We start from the raw sequence: 25425 nt of genomic DNA, 5'->3' as shown, positions 1-25425 counted from the left end.
AACAGGGGGAGTTTGGTTGGAAATTTAAGAATTCTCCTTTGGAATTATTTATATAGTCCTGTATTATATGTTTAGTTCTCAAAGTCTTCTGTATTTGAGTAGTTATAATAAAGCTTTCATTTAAACAGTCATGACATCTTAAATTGCATCTTGTACCTCTAGTTTTTTGTCCCATTAGCTGAAAATAATTAAAGCATTCTTAGTATAGCTGTAGACAGAGATTCTGAAATCTCCTGGCACTTTTTAGATTGGGAGGTATCTTCAAAATAATTCAGCATATACATATGTCAGCTGTATTTTACGTGATTCATACCGTCATTATTGAAAACTATTTTAAAAATTCTGACAGAACTTGGAGACCTCAGAGTTCCTCAGACTGATGTGGAAAACAGTAGTGAAGAAATTGACAGCAGTTAAGATTCAGGTACTTCGGTTTGTGATTACCATAAAGAATGCCCCAGGGTATCTGTCATTGTGGAAAGGCTTAAAAAAAAAAAAAAAAAAAAAAAGGTAAAAGTGCAGGTTGCTCCAGGGAATGCCCTGTTTACAATAGCTCTTAGGATCTTAGGTTTAAAGACTTCCTTCAAGGAAAATCCTCCAGAGAAGTTTGAACTCTTAATGAAAAGGCACAATTGGCTTGGTATAGAATAAGACTTATAGCCAGGTGATGTCCAAGCCTTCAGAATATTTTATAAACTGCAGTGGAGGTTGACTCTTAGGATATGGATTAGCAGACTGCAGAAACCACAGCTTCCTTCATTCATTAACTTATCTCTTCATCACTGACCCCACTGTCCTGTGTTTGCCTCACCACCCATCACCCAGGTGAGAGTGGGTAGGGTAACTATGGAGCATTGATTCTCTTAGGGAGTCTGAAATCTCGAGTCTGTTCTTTGGAATTGGGCTTTGCCTTTCACTCTCCTGTTCCTCTCTCTTTTCAACCTGGTTTCTAGAGAGAATACTTGCTCATCTTTTGCAGCTTCTCCTGAATAACGGCCTCATGAATTCTTTTCCGCAACTCCAAGGAGGATTAAGCTATTAGCCAGGGATACTAGAGAAACTGCAAGGCTGTGGATACCCACTGCCTCTCTTTTTGCATCAAAAGCTAATCTGCCAGATTCTCCTCTGCCTATTGCTATCTCAGTGCTCTCCTTTCAGAGACTGCTTCCTCCTTCCTTTTAACCACTTAGGTTTGAAACTGGGAGGAAGGGAGACAAGGATGGAACCTGAACCTCCTGTCCTGGTGAGATCTTGTTGTGTCTGGAGGTCCCTGAATGGCCACACAAGGCTACATGAGTCTGCTCACTTGTGTGTGCTGACATACACTGATCTTGGTATCTTGTCCTTTATCACACTGAACTTGTCCTTCATTTGGATGTGGCTGACAGTTCACTCACCCTCTTTAATCTGGTAATCTAGGATTTAACCTAGGATTTTAATCTTTAACCAAGGATTTTCTAAATCAAGATCTTCCACCTCAGGTCAGAGTTCGACGTCCCAACAGCTAACATAGCCCTCTCTTTTTCGCTTAAATTTCTCTTGAGAGAGTGAATGTATTGGTGTGCTGTGGAGGCCTGAGTCTATTTATTGATTCATTTAACTCATTTTTAAACCTCTACTATGTGTCAGGTGATGTTAGCATACAGATAAGTGAGATAGATTTTACTATCTTGAAAAAACAACTTAGTCCAAGAAGATAGACGTTTAATCAAATACTTCATGTACAGTGTAACATTTTCACAAAAACAAGGATATATAAATCGTTTTCTGGACATTGTGAAAGAATAGTCAGTTCTACTTTGTATTCTGATTACAGACCTTTAAGAAAGTGATTACATTAAAGCTGACTCCAGGTAACTAAATGGGTGGTTAAAATAGAGGAACCAGATTATTTATGTGAAGGAATGCAAAGTTTTAGAGAACTATAGATGATTGCTTTGACTGCAGTCTAGTCTAATAGGTTAAAAAGAGAAAATTTATGATGTATATGTTGGCAGAAGACAGATCACTCAAAGAATTTGAAAAGAATTAAAAGAATGCTATGAAGTTGAGAAGAGAATTCACAATTCTACAGTAGTATCATTTGCATTTTTTATGATTTGTTTTCTCACATGGCTTGAGACAACCAGAAATTATAAGTAAAAATTCAGGATGGGGTTGAGAAGACATAATTAAGATGTAGAAAAAAAAAAGAGCAGAAAGTGATCTTACAATAGCAAAAGTGAGAAATTTTAAAGAAATATTTATAGCTAAATTATGCCCAATTCCTTAGACATTGAAGATGATATGGGATGAGAAAAGGTCATTGAATGGACAAAAGAGTATCTTTGATTTCAATACAATCATAAAATAAAAAAAGAGACTGAAAGGATTGGAAGAGTCAGTGATATTGTTAGGTAGTTAGAATAGAAAAAAGGAGTCCAAAATGGCGGTGGCTAAAAGACACGGAATGGAAAAGCCCGTGAAAATAGAACAGAGGAAGGTCAAAGGAAGGTCTGAGGACCGGAGGGAGGACTTCAGGTAGAACAGCACTCCTGATTAAGCCCAATTTGCATAAGACAGGCCCGGGGGCGGGGGGGGGGGTACATATAAAAAGAGGGGCCCTCGCTCTCTCGCACTCTCTCTCCCCGTCTCTCCCCCTCTCCCTCTCCCCACCGCCACCCCACGCTAGTGCACTCCTCCACTCTCTGATTCTCCTGCTATCTTCTAAATAAAATTGAGCTGTCACACTGATTTGTCTAAGAGCCATGACATGGTTTCTCCAAGACCTGAGAGCTGTGATGCGCTGAGGGCTTTAATGTCCGTCACTCCAAATCATTGTTGTGATGAGACAGGAACCGAGGAGCATACACTCGCCTGACAATATGATAAAAATGTAGAAGTGATGCGTAATGAGTAACTGATGAATTTAGGAATAGAAGTCAGATAGCAACAAGGAATAGTATGATGAAGGAAGGTTGTGTAGCTTCTTTTTTTTTCCCCCTAGAGGAAAAAGTTAAGGTAGTTAAAATTTAAAAGTTACTTAACTATCTTAAGGCTCAGGTTCACTATTTATGAAAAATAATTGGATGATATTACCAAAGAGTAAGATCATTCTAAAGAATGAATGGGATAATGACTATCAAGAGTTTAATGCAGGACTTCTCAGTGAAAAGCAGATTTAAGAAACAATATTTATAATGGTCCAGAATGTAAAGTCAGAGGATAGGAAGAGGCAAGAGATGAGAGTGAAGAGGTAGGCAGAAAATAGAGAACAAAGGATTGAGTGAAAGATTGCTTATTTTCTGCATACAATATAATTTGTTTTTATTAGAGATATAAAATCACATAAAAATGGAAAGAAAAAATTTTTATAATCCCATCACCCAGAAAGACACACATATGAACACCTTGGCCAGGCAAATTTTAAAATATAAAATATTTTTATAATTCACATTTCATCTTAAATATTTTGCAAAATTTTGATATTAAATAATTTTACAGTTTTTCAGGGGCTGCATAGTATTCCATCATTTGGATGTTCTATATTTGATTTTTTGAGAACATTTCATTTTTTAAAGAGTTGTAGTTATAATATTGTAACAAAATCCTCACAGATTTATTTTATCCATATTGTTTCTTGATGAAATATTATTATATTTATTCATGACAAAATAGTAAATCTGATTTACTTTATCAAAGTATACTGCTCATTTTCATGCATTTTCTCTATGCTGAAAAATTACCCATTATGCAGGTTTTAATATTTTTGTTTCCAAAAAAACAAGAACTTCATTATCATTGAATACTACAAATTTTAAAAATTCATGCCAATGTGATGGTCAAAAAGACATCTAATTTTAATCTGCTTTTTCTTGTATTGAGATTGAAATTTACTAATTATGAATTGTCAACTTATGTGTATACCTTTTTCCTATAATATTTATAATTTATTTTCTGATTATCATTAGACTTTTTATACTAATTATAAAATTAATATCAAGAATATTAATCCTTAATCTCCTACATTTGCTAAAGTTAATTTTTCCATGTTGTTGTTTACTTTCAAATTTTGTTTTGTGAATGCATTAAAAACTTTCCCCCAGCTTTACTGAGGTATAACTGACAAATAAAAATTGCATATATATTGCATATAGTTAAGGTACACAATGTGAGGTTTTGATGTATGTATACATTGTGAAATGATTACCAAAATCAAGTTAATTAATATATCTATCTCCTCACAGTTACTTTTGGTGGGGGGAGAAAAATTAAAATCTATTCTCAGCAAATAAGGGTACAGTACAATATTATTAACCATAGTCACTGTGCTATATATCAGAGCTTCAGAATTTATTCATCCTGTCTGATTGAAACTTTTTACCCTTTTATCAACATTTTCTTATTTTCCCTACTTGCCAGTCCCTGGTAACCACTATTCTACTCTTTGCTTCTATGAGATCAATTTTTCAGATGCCACATACAAATTAGGACATAAAGTACTTGTCTCTCTGTCTCTGGTTTATTTCAATTAGCATAATGTCCATCAGGTTCATCCAATTTGTCACAGATGGCAAAATTTCCTTCTTCTTTAAGACTGAATAATATCCATTGCATATGTGTGTGGGGGTCTGTACCACAATTTCTTTATCCAATCACCCATGAACAGATTCTTAGGCTCTTTCCATAATCTTGGCTATTGTGAATAATGCTGTAATGAACTTGGGAGTGCAGATGTCTCTCTGAGATACAAATTTCACTTCTTTTGATCATATATCCAGAAGAGGGACCACTGGATCATTTGGTAGTTCTGTTTTTAATTTTGAGGGGAAATTCCATACTGTTTTTCAAATCGCTTCCCACCAACAATGTAAGTGTCCCCTTTTCTCCGCATTGCGTCAAAATGCATTATCTTTTGTCTTTTTAATAGTAGTTCTCCTAATAAGTGTGAGATTATTTGTCATTGTGGTTTTATTTGTATTTCCCTGATGATTAGTGATATTGAGCCTCTTTTCATATCCCTGTTGGCCATTTGTATGCCTTCTTTTGAGAAATATCTATTCAGTTCTTTCACTTTAAAATCAGGTTATGTATTTTCTTGCTATTGTCCTGTTTGAATGAATGTGTAAAGATTAAAATTGAAGTAAAGTAAGTTAGGTTTTTTATAGTTTGCACTTCTGTTGTAATGCTCAGAAAGGTATTCTACTACATGAGATCAATGGATAGTTACCTTATTTTTAAATGTTTAAGGTTATTTATATGTGTGTGTCCACGTGTAATGAGCAGACACATGTCCTTCACCCTTCTGTAGTGTTTTCTTTGTAATGAGTGAAGTGGACACATTTCAGTTGCTTGTCAGCTATAGGCATACCTCAGAGATACTATGGGTTCAGTTGCAGACCACTGCAGTAAAGTGAGTATTGCAATAAAGTGAGTCATGTGAGTTTTTTGGCTTCCCAGCACATATAATAAAAGTTATATTTACATTAAATATACTAAAGACTATTAGGGGTGTCATGACATTATGTCTAAAAATACAATGTACATGCCTTAATTTAAAAAATACTTTATTACTAAAAATGCTAACCATTATCTGAGTCTTCAGCAAGTTGTAATCTTTTTGCTAGTGAAAGCTTTAAAATATTGTGAGAATTACCAAAGCACGATACAGATACACTAAGTGCAAAAATGCTTTCAGAAAAAAATGGTGCAAGTGGACTTGCTCAACTCAGAATTGCCACAGATCTTCAATTTATTTTAAAAAAAATGCAGTATCTGCAAAGCATAGTAAAGTGAAGTGCAATAAAAAAAGGTATGCCTGTGGTCAATCATTTCAGCATGATTTGCTGAATAATATGTGCTTTACTGACTTATCAGAAGCATTTACACAATTCTTGCACAGCCTTGGAAGGTTCTAATTTTTATTCTGATCCGGTGATATATCTTTCAGCTTTTACATTATTCTAATATTATCTTCATTGTTACAATTTATATTGTTTGTACTGTATTATCATTGTAATTCCTTCAGGTTTTTCATTTTAAATAATTTAAATTTTCTTCTTTACTTAGAAAATGCAGGCTGCATTGTACAAGTCAAACAGTATAGATAAGGTTAAAAAATAAAAGTGTGATCTCAGTCACTTGCCCTGCTCCCTCGAGAATTCTACTTTCTGGGGATAATCACTGTTAACAGATTAATTTCTATTGATCTACAAATCATGTATACAAACTATTCTTCTATAGCACAATAGACTTTGTAAGAATCTTTAAATATGGTTATTTTTATTTTTTATGTTTGAATTTTGAGAAAAAGCTAGGTTCTAACGTCAGACTTATATGACAATAATTTCTCTTTTAGACTTTCAGCAATAAAGGAGCTTTTAAATAGCTATTTGTATATTTTATTATGTCAAACTCTAATAAATTAGATGATCAAATTATCAAAACTGATTAATGCATTTGAATCTTATTATTAAGTATTTGACATTTTATTTACTATTCTCTTCACTTTCATATATGTTTGGAAATTTCCACAGTAAGACTTTCAAAAAGAGAGAAAAACATGACTAAATCAAACTATTAAGTTTGTCTTTGCCCCTTCATTCCACATACGTAGAAGCCTCTCCATCCCCTATCATATTTGGCCTTAACATTGAATTTAGCTAGCAACACAGATCCAGTTCCAAAGGATGAACAAAGGGCAGAAGAAGGAAAAGTGTAAAAGCAGGGAGAAGAAGCATTTTACTCACTCAGGCATAGCAGCCAGGTGTTACTATGCTTTGTCCTTCATTTTCCTAATATTCAGTTACTGCTAGATTACAATCCCATTACTGTAATGGGATATTATATATAATATTATGGGCTAGCTTTGTTTACTGTCCTAATTTCTTTAAATGCTTTGTATGTTATTTAATGTTTACATAAACACTATAAGATATGTATTATTAATCTCATCATTTTGCAGATGAGGAAAGCAAGGCACAGAAAAGCCAAGTAATTTGCTATTAGTCACATATCAACCAGAAAAACTAGAATTTAAACCCTGCAGTTTAACTACCGAGCCCCAACTGCCCATCAGGGAGTTATGCCGTCTCCTGACAAATGGCAGCAGCCCATGAGCAGTTGACTCTCACTATAGGAGAAATGACTGTGGAAACACACGTATGCCACAAATATACATGTATACACAGATACACACACCCAGTCACACTCCATTTAAAAGATTAAAATGAGGTATCACATACAAAGTCTGACAATTTGCCTTTATATGTATTTATGCTATGCAGTTGTATGCAATTGATTTTGTAAGTCCTTTATATGTTAAGAATAATTTTAAAATTCTGTTAAACTGTTTGCAAATATTTTCTCAGATTTATTTATTTTAAATTTTGTTTAGAGTGGCATTCACTCATAGCATCCTGATATTCTTAAATTGCCAGTTTTGTGGGCATTTTTCTTTATGATTTCTTTCTCTTTGTGTGTATGTATGTGTGTGCTTGTTTAGGGAAGTTTTTACTACCCAAAAATTGAATAGGCCAATAGATAGATAAATCAAAAAATAGATAGACTATCTAATTACATAGAAAATTAAAGTGTTTTTAAAAATTAGATAATTCAATTGGGATTAATTATTGCTTATACTTATATGTATGTATACATATGCTTATATAAACATATACACGTAATATTCTAAAGTGAATATCCAATTGTTCTATATCTTTTACTAAGTGATACACTTCAGATGCCACATTTGTCAAATACAAAATTTTCATACATACTAGGAAATATTTCTGTTCTATTATATATTTATTAGTCAAATGCTTTATACTGGTTCAGTATATACAATATTAGTAAGGATGGAAAATTTTATTACATATTTTATATCTGATTGGGTATGTTTCCTCTACTCCATCATTTTTCTTTTCCACACCTCATTTTCTACTATAAAATTACTAATCTAGAAGAAATTAAAAATAATCTTATTAAATTCCATTACAAAAATCTTCTGTGAATTTGGTTGGAATTTCAATTTATGGATTAATTTAGATGAAATGAACATCTTTACAAGATTATGTTCTATGTAAGTCAGACACAACTTAGCAACTGACTGAATTGATGCATAAAATTAATCTGCCTATTCATTTATTCAAATATAATGTTTCCTGGTTTTCTTCACATAGGTCTTTGAATGTTTTTTAACTGTATACTGTTAAGTTTAGTGACTGTGAAGGAATTCTTTTTTTTACTAAAATTTCTACTTATTTTTCACTTACTCATCTTACTAAGCTTGCTTTAGATCCCTTTGAGCTTTTTAAAGATGTACAATTAGAGATCTGCAAATAATCTTTGTCAGTTTTCTCAATATTTTTCTGTGAATTCTCTCTATTGTCCTTTAGGCAGGACACCTCAAAATGCTTTAAAATATGTTCAAATATGCCTGTTATTTGTGGGCCTATAAATATGAGTTTGAGTTAACTCTGGGAGTTGGTGATGGACAGGGAAGCCTGGTGTGCTGCAGTTCATGGGATTGAAAATAGTCAGACACGACTGAGCGACTGAATTGAACTGATAAATGAGCTCTAAAACCCTTAAAATGGAGAAAGTCTGTAGATTTATCTTCAAAGGGTAGAGAGAACTGGGCTAAACCTTTACCTTCTCGACAACCAGTTTTTAGTAAGAAAGGAACGTAACTGCAGGATATAGAAAGGGTGACAAAGGCTTAGAGGAACCAGTTTGAAAATTTCTCTGAGTCTGTTTCATCATCTGTATTTGGGAGATAATAATAATTAATTCACGGAATTAAGATTTAAAATTAAAAGGATAAACAAACAATAATGCCTGGCCCCAGGAAATTGCCTGACACATGATAATTAGTATTATTCTTGCCAAAGGGCTTTGTGCAAAGGGAGAGAAAAGAGTGTTGAGGACAGAATAAGGCATATTTAAAGGACACCACAGAGTACAATGACCAAAGAGTCAGCTATTTTTACTGATGCACCTCAGCATCCTCTTCACATTGAAAACACATGACAGGTGAATTTAAGGGCCGGGATTACAAACAATACCTCCCTTTAACTTCCTTTTCCTGGCTTCAGAGCACTTGTTTAGGATTACTTTGTAAATATAAAGACAAAAATCTGCCTTTACAAATGTTATCAGTTTGCAATATAAAAATCTAACAGGTTTAAAGCAACTGCAGTATGTTTGTTTCCCAAGCTTATATAAAAGGAAGGATGTACTGTGAGCAGCCCTTATAATCTTCTCAGAACTATGCGTAGTCCAGCCAAGGCTCGGTCATCTAGTATATTCAAGATGATTGCTGGCTCTCTGGTTCTACTGAAAGATTCAAGGGCAGAGAAAAATCAGAAATAGATTTCAATTGTCAGAACTACCAAGCAAAAAGAAAACTCTTCTAACATATGGAAGCAGATAAGAGTTGGAAGTCAATGGCCCAGTTTTGTATATTGATTGATAAAATGCTTGTTACTCATATAGTTTTTAACTGATCAATATGTGTGTGGTTTTTTTTTCTTGGTGCTGACCTATAAAGAGTATTAAATATTCATGGGAGAAGAAAACCAAACATATGTGACTGAATTTGTCTTCCTGGGCCTTTCACAGGACCCACACACACAAGTTCTGCTCTTCTTCCTTTTTCTGATCATCTACCTGCTGACTGTGCTGGGAAATCTGCTTATTGTTGTGCTCATTCACATAGATTCCAGGCTCCACACACCCATGTACTTTTTCCTTAGAAACTTGTCCTTTGCTGATCTCTGTTTCTCTACTACTACAGTTCCCCAGGTGCTAGTCCACTTCCTGGTAAAAAGGAAAACCATTTCCTTTGCTGGATGCTCAACACAGATAGTTGTTTTACTTCTGGTTGGGTGTACCGAGTGTGCACTGCTGGCAGTGATGTCCTATGACCGGTATGTAGCTGTCTGCAAGCCCCTGCGCTATACCACCATCATGACATATTGGGTATGTGTCCAGCTGGCCATAGGGTCCTGGGCCAGTGGAGCATTTGTGTCTCTGGTGGACACCACATTCACGTTGTGTCTGCCCTACCGAGGGAACAATGTCATTAACCATTTTTTTTGTGAACCTCCTGCCCTCCTGAAGCTGGCTTCTGCAGACACCTACAGGACAGAAATGGCCATCTTTGCAATGGGTGTGGCCATCCTCCTAGCTCCTGTCTCCCTGATCCTGGTCTCCTACTGGAATATCATCTCCACTGTGATCCAGATGCAATCTGGGGAGGGACGGCTCAAGGCTTTCTCTACCTGTGGCTCCCATCTCACTGTCGTTGTCCTCTTCTATGGTTCAGCAATATTTGCCTACATGAGACCTAACTCCAAGATAATGAATGAAAGAGATAAAGTGATTTCTGTTTTCTACTCAGCAGTCACACCCATGCTGAACCCCATCATTTATAGTCTGAGGAACAAGGATGTCAAAGGGGCTCTCAGGAGGGTGACTGCAAAATAGTTTTTTTGAAAGTGGGAATCTCTGATTTTGATGACAATTTTAGGGATGTGGAGAGAAGTGACTTTATTATAAAATTTTCCCATTTTCATTCCATTCCTACACTTTTGTTTTCTTCTCCTATTTTCCCACATCTTCTCAAATAAGTTCAGCATGTTGCCTAATCAAAGCAAGAGACCTTGGTAGACACAGGAAAGTAATATAGAAAGGAAAAAAAGGGAGAAAAATATAGAAAGAAAGGGGAAGAGAAAAGAAAGGAAGGAAGGAAATGAAAAGTTGATGAATAAACAGTCACTACTCTGCAAGTCCATACAAGTTAATAAGGAAATCAAAACAAGTAGACAACTGTATATCAAAAAAAAAAAAACAAACAAAGAAGCAAACAAAACTATCACAAATACAAGAATGTATTTCTGGCAAATGGATTCATTTTCTTCATACTTGCATGCATTCATCAAATATATTTTGAATACATCATATATTTCAGGTATATTTCTGGAAGATCAAGTGAAGTCTTGATGGTGTTATATTTCTAGCATAGCTTAAAATTCTCATTTTAACAATATCTGAAATTTTAAAGGGAGAACATTTAATGAACAGCAAATGGCAGAATTTTTCTAAGAGTATGTATATGTTAAGAAAATAATGAGCTATAAAGATGAAAGTAAGACAGAATCTAGACTAAGAAATACTCTTTTTTGTACTGAAGAATTTGCCCAGCATGTAATTCTGAAAATGTTGAATATGGGTAATTTATAAGACAGTAATAGATGAAGTTAAGAAAATGAGAACTGTGGCACTACTTTATGCCTTGGTAAGACATTTATAATGCAGACCATAGTTTTACATATTATGACTTCAAATGATTCCTAGGTTGTTTTTTGAAAATATTGCTCAATACACGATGGAGTAGGGAAGTTGATCTTAGGATTCTCCATTTGTAATGAGTCCCAAGTGATTCTTAAGCACACTAAAAATTGCACACTGCATTTTAGGTAATGGAATGGCTTTTATAGAAGCCAATTGTGTAATTATTTGCTTAACATCTGAGTCATCCGTTAGGCTGCAAATTCCACGGCAGTAAAAACTGTGACTGCTTTGTTGATCTCTACATTATCATTTATAGTAAGGTATCCAGCCATTGTTATTGCTCAAGAAGCATTGTTTTCGAATGAATGGATAAAGCTAGAGTTTAAAAGAGAGATATGGGTTGGAGAAATAGATCTTCAAGTTTACTGTATACATTTGCAAGTGAAATTTGACATATCTCAGGATATGTGCCAAAGGTTTTAATCAGAAAACCAAGCTTATGCATTGCAATCTTGAAGGAGTTATATTAAAATGCAAATTCTTGGTCCTATTATAGACCACGGGGTGGCAAAGATGGAGGCAATACAGATGTTTTGTAACAATATCCCAAGGCAAATCTGAAGTGCAATTGTGGATGAGATGTGATGTTCAAGAAAGATAGAGGGAAAGAATCCAAGACAGAACCTTGCAGTTACCAACATTTCAAGGTGGAAGTATAGCCAATCAAGTCTGAGGCAGCAAGAATCAGAGAAACAGAGGGAGGGTCAGATGTGGTTAGAGGAGTGACCGTCCAGGAAATATTTCTCAAATGACTCAGAGTTTTATGTATTACTGATAAAAGCCTATTGAATTTGTCAATTTGGTCACTACTGACCTTCACAAAGATTATTACAGCAGAATAATTGAATGGCATAATTATAGACTTTTGGAAATCATACAGAATCAATTTGTGAGGAGGCAACTTTTAAGTTGCCTGAAAGATCAAAGAGTCAACCAGATAAAGGTGTGATGGGGGGTAGTGGTAAAAGGCTAGAATCCTTTTCTTTTTACTAACAGAGGCTTTTCTTACCCTTAATATAACAAAAATATTCTATGTCATCTTCCAGTTTTAGTTCTAGTTTTGATACCCCAAATCTGGATTCACCTTTCAGTGGGTATCAAGTCAAAAGACACAGCTAAGGCAAAGTCAAGAGAAGGAAGGATTTCTTGTTTTTCTTGCCTTTTCTGTATTCTTTTGCTCCCTTAAGATCATTAATTACTGAGACCTGCTCAAGGGCTAGCAATATGGCCCGACTTAGACCACAAAATGTTTTAGGTGAAAAATGGCTTCTTCCTATGTCAAGAAAGCCATGCCTGGTTCTCTTTATTCGGTGATCCCCTACCTAATCTGCTTACAGTTTTCCCTTATGTAAAATAATACTATTTGTTTTAGCATAGTAGTCAGCAAACTTTTTCTGTAAAGGGATAGAAAATAAATATATTTAGCTTTTGCAGGCCACACTGTCCCATCACAACTACTATTGCAGTGGGACAACAAGTCACAGACAATACAAAAATGAATGTGTTCCCATAAACTTCCCCAGGTGTGTTTATCAATCCCTGTTCTAACAGATAAATCTTTTTTTTTTTTTTTTTGATTTTTTTTTTAATTTATTTTTTTATTTTTCAGTGGGTTTTGTTATACATTGATATGAATCAGTCATAGAGCTACACGAATTCCCCATCCCGGTCTCCCATCCCACCTCCCTCTCCACCCGATTCCTCTGGATCCCCCCAGCCCAACAGGCCCGAGCACTTGACTCATGCCTCCCACCTGGGCTGGTGGTCTGTTTCACCACAGATAATATACATACTGTTCTTTCGAAACATCCCACCCTCCCCTTCTCCCACAGAGTTCAAAAGTCTGTTCCGTACTTCTGCGTCTCTTCTTCTGCCCTGCATATAGGGCCATTGTTACCATCTTTCTAAATTCCGCATATATGCGTTAGTATACTGTAATGTTCTTTATATTTCTGGCTCACCTCACTCTGTATAATGGGCTCCAGTTTCATCCATCTCATTAGAACTGATTCAAATGAATTCTTTTTAACGGCTGAGTAATATTCCATGGTGTAAATGTACCACAGCTTCCTTATCCATTCATCTGCTGATGGGCATCTAGGTTGCTTCCATGTCCTAGCTATTATAAACAGTGCTGCGATGAACATTGGGGTGCACGTGTCTCTTTCAGATCTGGATTCCTCAGTGTGTATGCCCAGAAGTGGTATTGCTGGGTCATATGGTAGTTCTATTTCCAGTTTTTTAAGAAATCTCCACACTGTTTTCCATAGTGGCTGTACTAGTTTGCATTCCCACCAACAGTGTAAGAGGGTTCCCTTTTCTCCACACCCTCTCCAGCATTTATTGCTTGTAGACTTTTGGATAGCAGCCATCCTGACTGGCGTGTAATGGTACCTCATTGTGGTTTTGATTTGCATTTCTCTGATAATGAGTGATGTGGAGCATCTTTTCATATGTTTGTTAGCCATCTGTATGTCTTCTTTGGAGAAATGTCTGTTTAGTTCTTTGGCCCATTTTTTGATTGGGTCATTTATTTTTCTGGAATTGAGCTTCAGGAGTTGCTTGTATATTTTTGAGATTAATCCTTTGTCTGTTTCCTCATTTGCTATTATTTTCTCCCAATCCGAGGGCTGTCTTTTCACCTTACTTATAGTTTCCTTTGTTGTGCAAAAGCTTTTAATTTTCATTAGGTCCCATTTGTTTATTTTTGCTTTTATTTCCAATATTCTGGGAGGTGGGTCATAGAAGATCTTGCTGTGATTTATGTCAGAGAGTGTTTTGCCTATGTTCTCCTCTAGGAGTTTTAGAGTTTCTGGTCTTACATTTAAATCTTTAATCCATTTTGAGTTTATTTTTGTGTATGGTGTTAGAAAGTGTTCTAGTTTCGTTCTTTTACAAGTGGTTGACCAGTTTTCCCAGCACCACTTGTTAAAGAGATTGTCTTTTTTCCATTGTATATCCTTGCCTCCTTTGTCAAAGATAAGGTGTCCATAGGTTCGTGGATTTATCTCTGGGCTTTCTATTCTGTTCCATTGATCTATATTTCTGTCTTTGTGCCAGTACCATACTGTCTTGATGACTGTGGCTTTGTAGTAGAGTCTGAAGTCAGGCAGGTTGATTCCTCCAGTTCCATTCTTCTTTCTCAAGATTACTTTGGTTATTCGAGGTTTTTTGTATTTCCATACAAATTGTGAAATTATTTGTTCTAGTTCTGTGAAAAATACCATTGGTAGCTTGATAGGGATTGCATTGAATCTATAGATTGCTTTGGGTAGAATAGCCATTGTGACAATATTGATTCTTCCAATCCATGAACACAGTATGTTTCTCCATCTGTTTGTGTCCTCTTTGATTTCTTTCATCAATGTTTTATAGTTTTCTGTGTATAGGTCTTTTGTTTCTTTAGGTAGATATACTCCTAATATTTTATTCTTTTTGTTGCAATGGTGAATGGTATTGTTTCCTTAATTTCTCTTTCTGTTTTTTCATTGTTAGTATATAGGAATGCAAGGGATTTCTGTGTGTTAATTTTATATCCTGCAACTTTACTATATTCATTGTTTAGCTCTAGTAATTTTCTGGAAGAGTCTTTAGGGTTTTCTATGTAGAGGATCATGTCATCTGCAAACAGCGAGAGTTTCACTTCTTCTTTTCCTATCTGGATTCCTTTTACTTCTTTTTCTGCTCTGATTGCTGTGGCCAAAACTTCCAACACTATGTTGAATAGTAGTGGTGAGAGTGGGCATCCTTGTCTTGTTCCTGATTTCAGGGGAAATGCTTTCAATTTTTCACCATTGAGGGTGATGCTTGCTGTAGGTTTGTCATATATAGTTTTTATTATCTAAAATCTCAGTGGTTTAACAAGCAGAAGCTTATTTTCCACTTATACAAATTCTAGTTGAGGGATGGAGTGGAAGATGTATAGACCTAGGTTGACAGAAGTTCTGCTATTTGCAGGTTTCATGGCTATCTTGCATGTCAATATCCAGAAAAATGAAGATTAAAAGGTTTTTTATTGGTAGGTTCTGTGCCTTAGAAGGAGCACACATCATATTCCATTGGTTGAAGTTCAATCACAGGGTCCCGTATATGCACAGAAAGAAGAGGGACATGAATCCGGGGTGGACAGCTTGACATTAGACTGTGCTTTAGCCATTAGATCTTTAAAAAATCTAGAATTTATTTTAGGAGAATATATATATATATATATATATATATATTCATGTATTATGAATTAATATGGTACTATTTTCCTAAATATTTAGCTATTTTTTCTAGTATGGTTGCTCATCTTTTTCCGTTAATATTATCAAATACACCATAAAATATACTAAATTTCAATATGAATATTGCATATTTATCAACTACTACACTTTGTTATATTTCAATTACTGTAGTTTTAGGTGGTAGGACATCTCTCTTATATATCATCTGTTCTACAATTTTCTACTTCTTAGCTTATCCAAATTCACTTTTAAAAATGCCATTAAAGTTTTGATAGTTATAACTTTGAATTTATAGGTTATTTAGCAAAAAACTAATATATCGTATTTAAATAAAATAGTAATCTTTGTATGTGCAAACATAGCATATTCCTCTATTTCATCAGCGAAGATATATACATGCATTTACATGCATATACATTGCTATTATAGAGACTATTCTATATTCATACCTCAATTTTTATAGAGAAGAAGCTATGACACACACACATAGCAGAGTCCATGCTCTCATGGAATTTTCGTTTTGAAAAGTGGAAACAGTGAGCAGGTAAACCAAGGTGTAAGAAAAATTTTACATAATGATAAATACAATGAAAAAAATTAAAACACAGTGTGTGATAATACCTTTTGGTTTGGGTGCATGACACTTCAATCGGTAATGTTTTTGAAAAGTTAAGATTTTTAAGATGAGGTGTGAATGACAAGAAGTAGTAAGACAAGCAGATTTGACAGAAAAACATCACAGGCTAGGAGAATAGCTACTAACTGGCTCTAAAGCAGAAATAATTTTGAACCGTGTAATGGACAATAAGAAGGTCAAAGGAGTTAGAGTGAATGTAAGAGAGCACAGTTTCAAATGTGTACTGGGTAGACACACCACGATCATGTGTATCCTTCTTGAAAAGTGAAATGCTCTGACTTGTTTATGATGGTCAATCTGAAACCGTCATAAATAGTTTAAGGAGGGAGAAAGGGAGAAAGCAGATTATAGAGGGACAAGAATGGAAATAAGAAATAGCTACTGTGGAACAATAGGCAACAGATTATGGTGACTGGACTAAGATGCTTTGGGGAGAGACTGCAACAAGTGCCCACATTTGGAATATATTGTATAGATGAAACCAACAGGATTCACTGGAGTCAATAAGCAAAAAGAGGAAACAATGTCTATTATTTGTTGTACTGTAAATGGTAGCAGCACAGCATATTTAAGCTACTAGAGAATAATATGTGTTTGTATGTGCATGTGAGTCCTCCTTTTCAGCATAAATACATATCTGTAGAGTCACACATCTACACATGTCAAACATATCTTTTGCAAATGTAAGGATATTTCAGTATAGCCTTGAGATAATGGAAAACCAGTCTTGTTTGTGTGCTTGTTTATCGTGAAATAATAAACATAGCTGTTTACTTGCAGCCTTTGCTGATGCCTTGCTTTTCTCTTTTACTCATTTTAGTATTTTTTGAATTTTAGGCAACATTAAAAAGTCTCCATGTCAAAAACAAAACAAGCAAAAATAAACAAATAAAAAACACCTGTTGGAGTGTCCAGACAGGGGAGTTTCCATGATGGCTGATGTTTGGAAAAAGGAGGAGTGAACATGATGCAAATACATCCAAACCACTACTAGTGTGGGCATTAAACTAGGCTGCTAACATGATCTTTTAAGAAGATTGTGTGTGCATGCTCAGTCGCATTCAACTCTTTGTGACCCACCGGACTATAGCCCAGCAGGCTCCTTTGTTCATGGAATTTTCCAAGCAAGAATACTGGAGCAGGTTGCCGTTTCCTCCTCCAGGGGATCTTCCCGACCCAGGGACTGAACCTGTGTCTCCTGCATCTCCTGTATTGGCAGGCGAATTCTTTACCACTGAGCCACCTGGAAAACCCTTTTAAGAAGGTCAGTTGGACTAAACTTTGTATAAAACTCAAGTCCCTGCCCCTGATAACTACATCTCATCAGCTGTATGGTCCTTGCTTAGGCTTCCTACTTGAAACTTTCTTTTTTGGGACCTTATATTGGTTCAGTATGGGCTCCTCCAAATCAGAGGTCATGTCTGAAGTTTGCAAAACCTCCCTCCTCATTTAACACTGTAGTTAATTGGGAAAACAAGAGTAAATTTTAAATGCAATGTAATGTATTGTAATACATTAATGTAATACATGTAATGTATACATTAATGTAATACATGTAATACATTACATACAATGTAATGTAATGTAAGTGCAGCCACTATAGAAAACAGTATAGAGATTCCCCCAAAAGAGAAAAATTGAATTATCATATGATTCAGCAAGCTCACTCTTAGGCATCTATCTGGACAAAACTACAAGTGAAAAAGATACGTGCACCCCTTTGGTCATACCAGCACTATTCACAATAGCCAAGATGTGGAAATAAACTAAGAGCCCATTAACAGATGAATGGGTGAAGATGTGGTATAGGTATATATTGGACTACTACACAGCCATAAAAAAGAATGAATTAATAATGAAGTATAATTACAATATTTAATTATGATATAAATAACTATAATTAAACAATTATATTGAATACAACTAGTATATATTTATTGATTTAATTATATACTTGATTTAATATTAATAATTAATTATAATTATCATGCTCTGTGCTTAGTTACTCAGTCATGTCTGACTCTTTATGACCCCATGGACTTAATTAACAACTAATGAATTAATTCATTCTTTTTATGTGTGAGTAATATTCCACTGTATATATGTGCCATACCTTCATCTGTTCATCTGTTAAGGGGCATTTAGGTTACTTCCATGTCTTAGTTACTGTGAGTAGTGCTGATATGAACATAAGGGTGCATGTATCTTTTTGATGCAGTTTTGTCCAGATAGGCATCCAGCAGTGGAATTGTTGGAGCATATGGTAACTCAATTTTTTTTTTTTTAAGAACCACTATACTGTTTTGTATAGTGGCTACACTAACTACATTCCCGCCAACAGTGTAGGAGGGTTCTCTTTTCTCTACACCCTCTCCAGCATTTGTTATTTGATCATATTGTATTTAAAATTTACTCTTTGTTTTCCCAATTAACTACAGTGTTAAATGGGAAGAGGAGTTTTTGAAAACTTGGGACAAGACCTCTGACTTGCAGGAGTCCACACTGAACCAATATAAGGTCCCAAAAAAGAAAATTTCAACTGGAAAACCTAAGCAAAGACCACATAGCAGGGACAAGGACCTTGAATTTTGTACAAATTTTAGACCCACTAACCTTCTTAAAAGGGTGGTTATAGGAAGATGGGGGCTTCACTGATGGCTCAGATGGTAAAGAATCTGTCTGCAATGCAGAGGACTGGGTTTGATCCTTGGGTCAGGAAGATCCCCTGGAGTAGGGAATGGCTACCCACTCCATTATTCTTGCCTGGAGAATTCTATGGACAGAGGAGCCTGGTCGAACTACACAGTTCATGGGGTCACAAAGAGTTGAACATGACTGAGTGACTAACACTTTCACTTTCGGAGACATAAGTTCAATCCCTGGGTCAGGAAGATCCCCTGGAGAAGGCAGGTGACGACCCACTCCAGTGTTCTTGCCTGAAAGATACCACAGAAGGAGGACCCTGGTGGGCTACAGTCCAAAGGGTCGCAAAGAGTTGGATATGACTGAACAGCCAAGCCCAAGCACATAACAGGAACATGGATGGAAATAGAGATCATCATACCAAGTGAAGTAGGTCCGAAAGAGAAAGAAGAATACCATAGGATATCCCATATATGTGGAATCTAAACTATAACACAAAGGAACCTACTTACAAAATAGAAACAGACTCACAGACACAGAGAACAGACTTCGGGTTGCCAAGGAAGAGAGCAGGAGGAGGAGGGATAGATTAAGAGTTTGGGGTTAGCAAATCAAACCATTACATACGGAATGAATAAACAACAAGGTCTTACTGCATAGCAGAGGAAGTTATATTCAATATCCTGAGATAAGCCATAATGGAAAAGAATATAAAAATGAATATATATATATGTATAAATGAGTCACTTTGCTATATAGAGAAAATCAATACAATATTGTAAAACAACTATAATTCAATAAAAATAAATAAGTGAATAATTAAATAAATACAGTCAGATACATATCTCATAAATTACTTCACAGAAAGACAATTTAAAATAGCATTTGACAAGTAAAACTATATTCTTCATTTTTCTATTAAAAGATATACTCTCCACTATGGTGTTTTTGCCATAAATATTTCACTTTTAGAAGAAAGCTTCTGACTTTGAGGAGGAATGAATTTTGGTGTCAAGCTATAAGCTCTCCCAAGATGGTGAAGTGTGTTCACAGCATATATTTTCGTAGGACCTTCCTCAAGGCCCCCATAACCTCTTTATTCCTCAGGCTGTAGATGAGGGGGTTCAGGGCTGGGGTGACAATCGTGTAGAAGACAGAGATGATGTTGTCCTGATTGGGGCTGTGGAGGGAACTGGGCAGAACATACATGAATGTGACAGCTCCATAGAACATTCCGACCACAGTCAAGTGGGAAGAGCAGGTGATAAGGGCTTTCTCCTTCCCTTCATTTGAGGGCATGTGGAGCACAGTAAGTAGGATTAGTATGTAGAAGGCAAGAATAGCAACAAGAGGTGGAATCAGGAAGGTCACACCAGTCGCATACAGCATGAGTTCATATCTAGAGGCATCTTCACAGGCCAACTTCAATAGAGGTGGAAGCTCACAGAGTAGGTGGTTGATATTCCGGGACATGCAGAAAGGGAAGTGCATGGTATACAGTGTATGACATAATGCATTCAAGGAAGCCAGGACCCAGGGTGTGGCCATCATGAGCCAGCAGACCCTTGGCCTCATGAGGACCATGTAGTTCAGAGGATGACAAATGGCCACATACCTGTCATAGGCCATGAAGGCCAGTAGGAGGTCCTCTGCACCACCCACTGTCAGTGCCAGAAACATCTGAAAGGCACAGCCCCCAAAGGAGATGGTGTTTTCACTGAGCAGAAAATCTATGATGGCTTTGGGAGTGACAACAGACGTGAAGAGGAGGTCCATGAGAGAGAGCTGCCTGAGCAGGAGGTACATGGGCACGTGGAGCTGGGCATCCATTGTGATGGCCAGGAGCAGCAGGCCATTGCTGGTGAAGGCCAGCATGTACAGGACTGTGATTGTAGCACAGATCAGCTCAGGAGACCCACTGTCATTCAGAATCCCCATCAATATGAAGCCACTTCCCAGGGTGGAGTTCCAGTGCTCCATTCTGTGTTGTTTCTTTAGTTGCCTGAAACCAAGTAGATTCTAGGTGAATTTTTGTTATGATTGCTCCATAGCTTTGAAACGTCAGAGGATGGCCAATCCAATGGTAACTGATTTTTCCTCTTGATCTCTCAATTTCTGACTCTTTATATCTTGATAAAAAGAACCCATCTAGTGGGAGAATAAGCATCACAGTAATAGCTAAACAGTAAGAGGTCACTACATGAGAATATAATTCAGGATCTAAAACCTAAATATGTATCTCCCCAGAAAGATCAAATCACCTCTCTTCTAACAATAAAGCAATATTCTGACATCCATGCTTCTGATTTTTCTGGTACTTAGGTTTTAAGTATAATGTTTAATCAAATGATTTACATACCCAATCAGTGTTCTGCATAAGTCTGTTTTGAAAATTAATACTGAAACAGGTACAGAAATGTGATTTCAATAAAGCACCTCAATAGACTTCCCCAAATAACTTATGTTCACTTTGGTTACAGCATTCAAAACTGTAGTCACAGCCTCGTTAGAGGAGACAAAGTATGTGCGACTTAGTTCACCGGACCAGGCTCTCACTCTATGAGCCTAAGAGGGAAGGAATGATAGACTGTCTGAGACTAGAGATTGGTGAGTTTGAGGTACTGTCACTATTAAAGCTAAACCTGTGGACTAATGCAAAAAAAAAAAAAAAAAAAGGAGTTTTTTTTTTTTTAAACAGGTTATGATAAAATGTCAGCCTGAGATTACTTAGAAATATGATAAAAAAAATAAGGACCTACTCAGGAAATTCAGATTGTTTGTTTTGGGCAGAAGTGGTAAAAGATGTCAGAAGCAAAAGAGTTTGTGTTGTATGTTGTAATCAGGCTCAATAATCCTAGCTTCTTGCACCGTATCCAGATCCCCTTCTCCCTCCTGCAGGGCCAGGGTATCCACACAAGACTGAGGAGCCACAAAGAGGAGGAAGATGAGTTCCTGTTCTGGAAGCTGCTCTTGGGGTGTGGTACCCAATCTCAGGGAGAAAACCAAAGAGGGATCTGAGGTTGACAGAATTCAGCCTCATGCTTCTTAGGAACTGGGCAGATAAATCCAACTCTGAACATAGGAATCTGTAAGTGAAACACATTTCTCTAAGTCATTTCCCTCTACTGTGTCACAGATTTGACATTTACTGGTTTCTATTAGTCCCTATGGGGTTTACAGGATTTTAATGGTAGAAAGGTGTTAGAGCATGTGATAGACCTATCAGGTGCTTTTAAAAGTTCCTTTGGAGGCATTTATTATCATCTAAATGTAAATACGTTTATCAGAAGCCAGAAAAAGTACATGGGGTCTGAAGACAGGTCCTGATGTTTTCACCAGGAAGTAGATACCCTGGCCTGGGATGTAGCATAGAATCTTCCATCAGTCCTCACTGATTCCTCTTCATTTTTAGACAGCCAAGAATAGAGGGAGTTGGGATGAGGTATAGAGCCCAAGCACCAGAGATCCTAGAAGACAGAGTAGCTGAGGTTCTTAGGTCTGCACGGGTTTCATCTTTTAAGAGGCTGCGCATATCCCTGAAAGTGAGACAATATTCTTACCTCAGGTGGTTGAGAACCCAGCTGCCTAACCACACTGACTACCCAGGGGATTGTTTGAGGGTCAAGGAAGATCCAGTAGAAAAGGAGAAGGAAGGGGACTTCCCTGGTGGTTCAGAGGTTAAGATTCTGCACTTCTCCTGCAAGGAGCAAGGGTTCAAGCCCTGGTCTGGGAACCACGATCCCACATGCAGTACAGTGCAGTCAAAAGAGTTGAATAAATAAAGTAAAATAAATTTTCTATGAAGAGAAGGAAGATAAGACCTTTCCAGCAGTATTCAATTTGTAAAATTTTCGCTAAGTTGGATTAGAAGTCTGAGGAGTCTGACCAAGAGAAGTATAGGACTCCTATTCCTTCAGTTCCTCTGCAGATGTGCTCTGGAAATGTGGCACTTACAGACAGAGAGCTAATTGACTCCTTGGGCCTTGGAAGTTTCTATAGAACAAGAATATGGCTTACCTTTTCTCAAACCTGTAGAGAATTAGGAGAAACTGCTTCTGTCACACAGCTCCTCAAGTAAGTGTCTCATCTAGCCATGGTGCATTTGTCAGACAAAGTTCATGGGTACTGATGCTACTCTTGCTGAGGTCTGGGGGGAAAAAATGAAAGCAGTGGGAATCTGGAGGAAGTAGATATTAGAAAGGCTGCTCAAAGGAGACCCAGCAAAGACTGATCTCACTGTCCCTGGGGCCAATATCAAGCCAGGGCCTGTCCTGGGGGAAGCTGCCCAGTTTCCTCATCCCATTACCCCACCCCCTCTATTCCACCCCTGTGTTTAGAGGGGCGTAGCCTAACATCTCAGCTGAAATGGTCTCCCCTAGAAATGCTGGTTGTAGAAACAGCATGGTAATGAATCCCTTTGGGCCTGTTTCCTGGTGCTGTATCCTTGCACTCTTCTCTCACTAAATGAGCTTGGAGGCCCTGGGTTTCTGTTTCGCCTAAGGGAGGCACTGATGGCCCGTTTCCAAATTACTGACAGAACTGAGAAGGAAGCAAAGGTCCCTTTCTTGGCCAGCCAGCCCTCTACCCCAGATTTAAGGTGGGTTTTAGGGCATCTGTGGAATGTTGCTTCTCACCTCCATAACCCTGGCCTCTCTTATCATCCTCTTAGACTGGACCATTTAATTCAATATGGCTGTGTTCTGTGAAGTCTGTAATTACCAGGTCTTCCCTTCACTGACCTTTGTGTGAAAGTCGCTCAGTTGTGTCCAACTCTTTGTGACCCAGGCCTGGGGGAATTACAATCCAAGCCAGAATTCTCCAGGCCAGAATATTGGAGAAGGTAGCTGTCCCCTTCTCCAGGGGATCTTCCCAACCCAGGATTCAAACCCAGGTCTCCTGCATTGCAGGGGCGTTCTTTACCGTCTGAGCCACCTCTGGCAATCTGTTGTATCCTCTACATAAGTATGTGTCTTTGATGTTATTATTGTCTGTTATTGTATGTTATTATGCAAATCTGTGAATATTGCACAGGAACAATAAAAAGAAATAGAGACAGTACGGAAGTTGGAGAATGTTAGTGTTAATGAAAATCTTTTAAATGCTCTCAGAGAAAAATGACAGATTTCCCACTGACAAAGACAGATACAGACAGAAGATAGCGGAGTTTTCACCGACAGTAATCAGACAAGAAACATCTACAAAAGCAATGAGGGAACATAACTGCCCACTTGAAGTTCTCTCTATGCATAGATAAATAACCACTAGAGAGTGAAAACAAATTACAAACAGAAGCACAAGACTTTACCACCAAAGATGTCCCAATAAAATAATTTCAGCAAGGAAAAATGTGACGCCTAGGGATGTTTATAATACAGGAAGCAATAGTGAACACGGAAATTGACTCAATAAATGTGTTGCTAATTTTAACTGACCAATAATAAACATATTTGTATTTCAAAACAGTACAATTGAAATTCTTGACAAAAATCAAAAGATGGCAGGGGAATTTTCCTTTTGGTACTTAAAGAAGGTTGTTGAAGTAGAATATTAAAAGTTTCATATATATTTATCTCCAATTATTATTTCGCACATTTTTTTCATTTTTATGAAGGTACAATTTTCATACAGGAAAGTTCACCATTTTTAGTACATATTTTGCAGGTTTTGACAAATATATATAGCATATAACCACCACCAAAATCAAAATAGAGAAGTTGTATTGACTCCCCAAATTCTCTGTTACCCTTTGGTATTCATATCCCACCCTCACCCAAACTCTTGCCAACTCTCTGATCTGTTTACTGTTGCTCCTATTTTCGTGTTTTTCTGCATGTTATATGAATGGTTTCAGATATTTTGAATCTAGCTCCTTTCACTTAACATATGTTTGAGATTCATCCCAATTCTGCTATTAATTGTCTGTTACCATTTTTTGCTAAGCAGTGTTCAGTTGTGTGGGTGTATCATAATTTGTTTATCCATTCACCAGTTAAAGGACATTCGTGTTGTTTCCAGTTTCTGTTGTTTGTGGAAAAAGTCATTCTAAATATTCACATATAGGTTTTTGAGTAAACATAAGTTGCTATTCACTTGGGTAGGTACCTAGTAGTGAGCTTGTTCGGTTATGATAAGTGTATTAAGTTGATAAGGAACTGTTTTCCACTGTGACTAATCCATTTTCATTCCCAATTTTATTCTCATTTTTCATTCTGTTAATCGATAAAATATAGAGTCTTTAAATTCTGATTAAAAGTGAGTAAAAGTGGTTACTTTGGCAGCACATACACTGAAATTGGAATGATACAGAAAAGATTAGTGTGGCCCCTGTGCAAGGATGACAAAAGATTCATGAAGTGTTCAAAATTTTTGTTCATTGCAATACTATTCACAACTGCCAGGACATGGAAGCAACCTACATGTCCATTGACAGATGAATGGATAAAGAAGTACATATATACTAATACAATGAAATATTAGCCATACACAGGAATTTGAGTCAATTTTAGTGAGACGGATGAACCTAGAGCCTGTTATACAGAGTGAAGTCAGAAAGAGAAAAACAAATGTTGTATTTGAACACATATA

At 36.6% G+C, this 25425-nt stretch overlaps 2 protein-coding genes and 1 non-coding gene across 3 annotated transcripts; 2 read left to right on the top strand and 1 right to left on the bottom strand.

Moving 5' to 3' along the window:
- The first annotated feature begins 9543 nt into the window (after positions 1-9543).
- Positions 9544-10467, top strand: LOC136174823 (olfactory receptor 2D3-like). Its single transcript, XM_065945069.1, has one exon. It carries the CDS (start codon positions 9544-9546, stop codon positions 10465-10467), a length of 924 nt encoding a protein of 307 aa, XP_065801141.1.
- Positions 10468-19887: 9420 nt separating this feature from the next.
- On the bottom strand, positions 19888-20820 carry LOC136174890 (olfactory receptor 2AG1-like). Its single transcript, XM_065945149.1, has one exon. The coding sequence runs from the start codon at positions 20818-20820 to the stop codon at positions 19888-19890; it is 933 nt and encodes a 310-aa protein (XP_065801221.1).
- Positions 20821-25102: 4282 nt separating this feature from the next.
- On the top strand, positions 25103-25208 carry LOC136176101 (U6 spliceosomal RNA). The gene has a single exon (XR_010664482.1). It is a non-coding gene; the product is annotated as a U6 spliceosomal RNA (small nuclear RNA).
- Positions 25209-25425: the final 217 nt, after the last annotated feature.

This window comes from Muntiacus reevesi, chromosome 9 (assembly GCF_963930625.1).
Source record: "Muntiacus reevesi chromosome 9, mMunRee1.1, whole genome shotgun sequence".
Taxonomy (NCBI): Eukaryota; Metazoa; Chordata; class Mammalia; order Artiodactyla; family Cervidae; genus Muntiacus; species Muntiacus reevesi.
The sequence above is the reverse complement of the archived record's forward strand: the minus strand, read 5'-3'. Positions and strand labels throughout refer to the sequence as shown.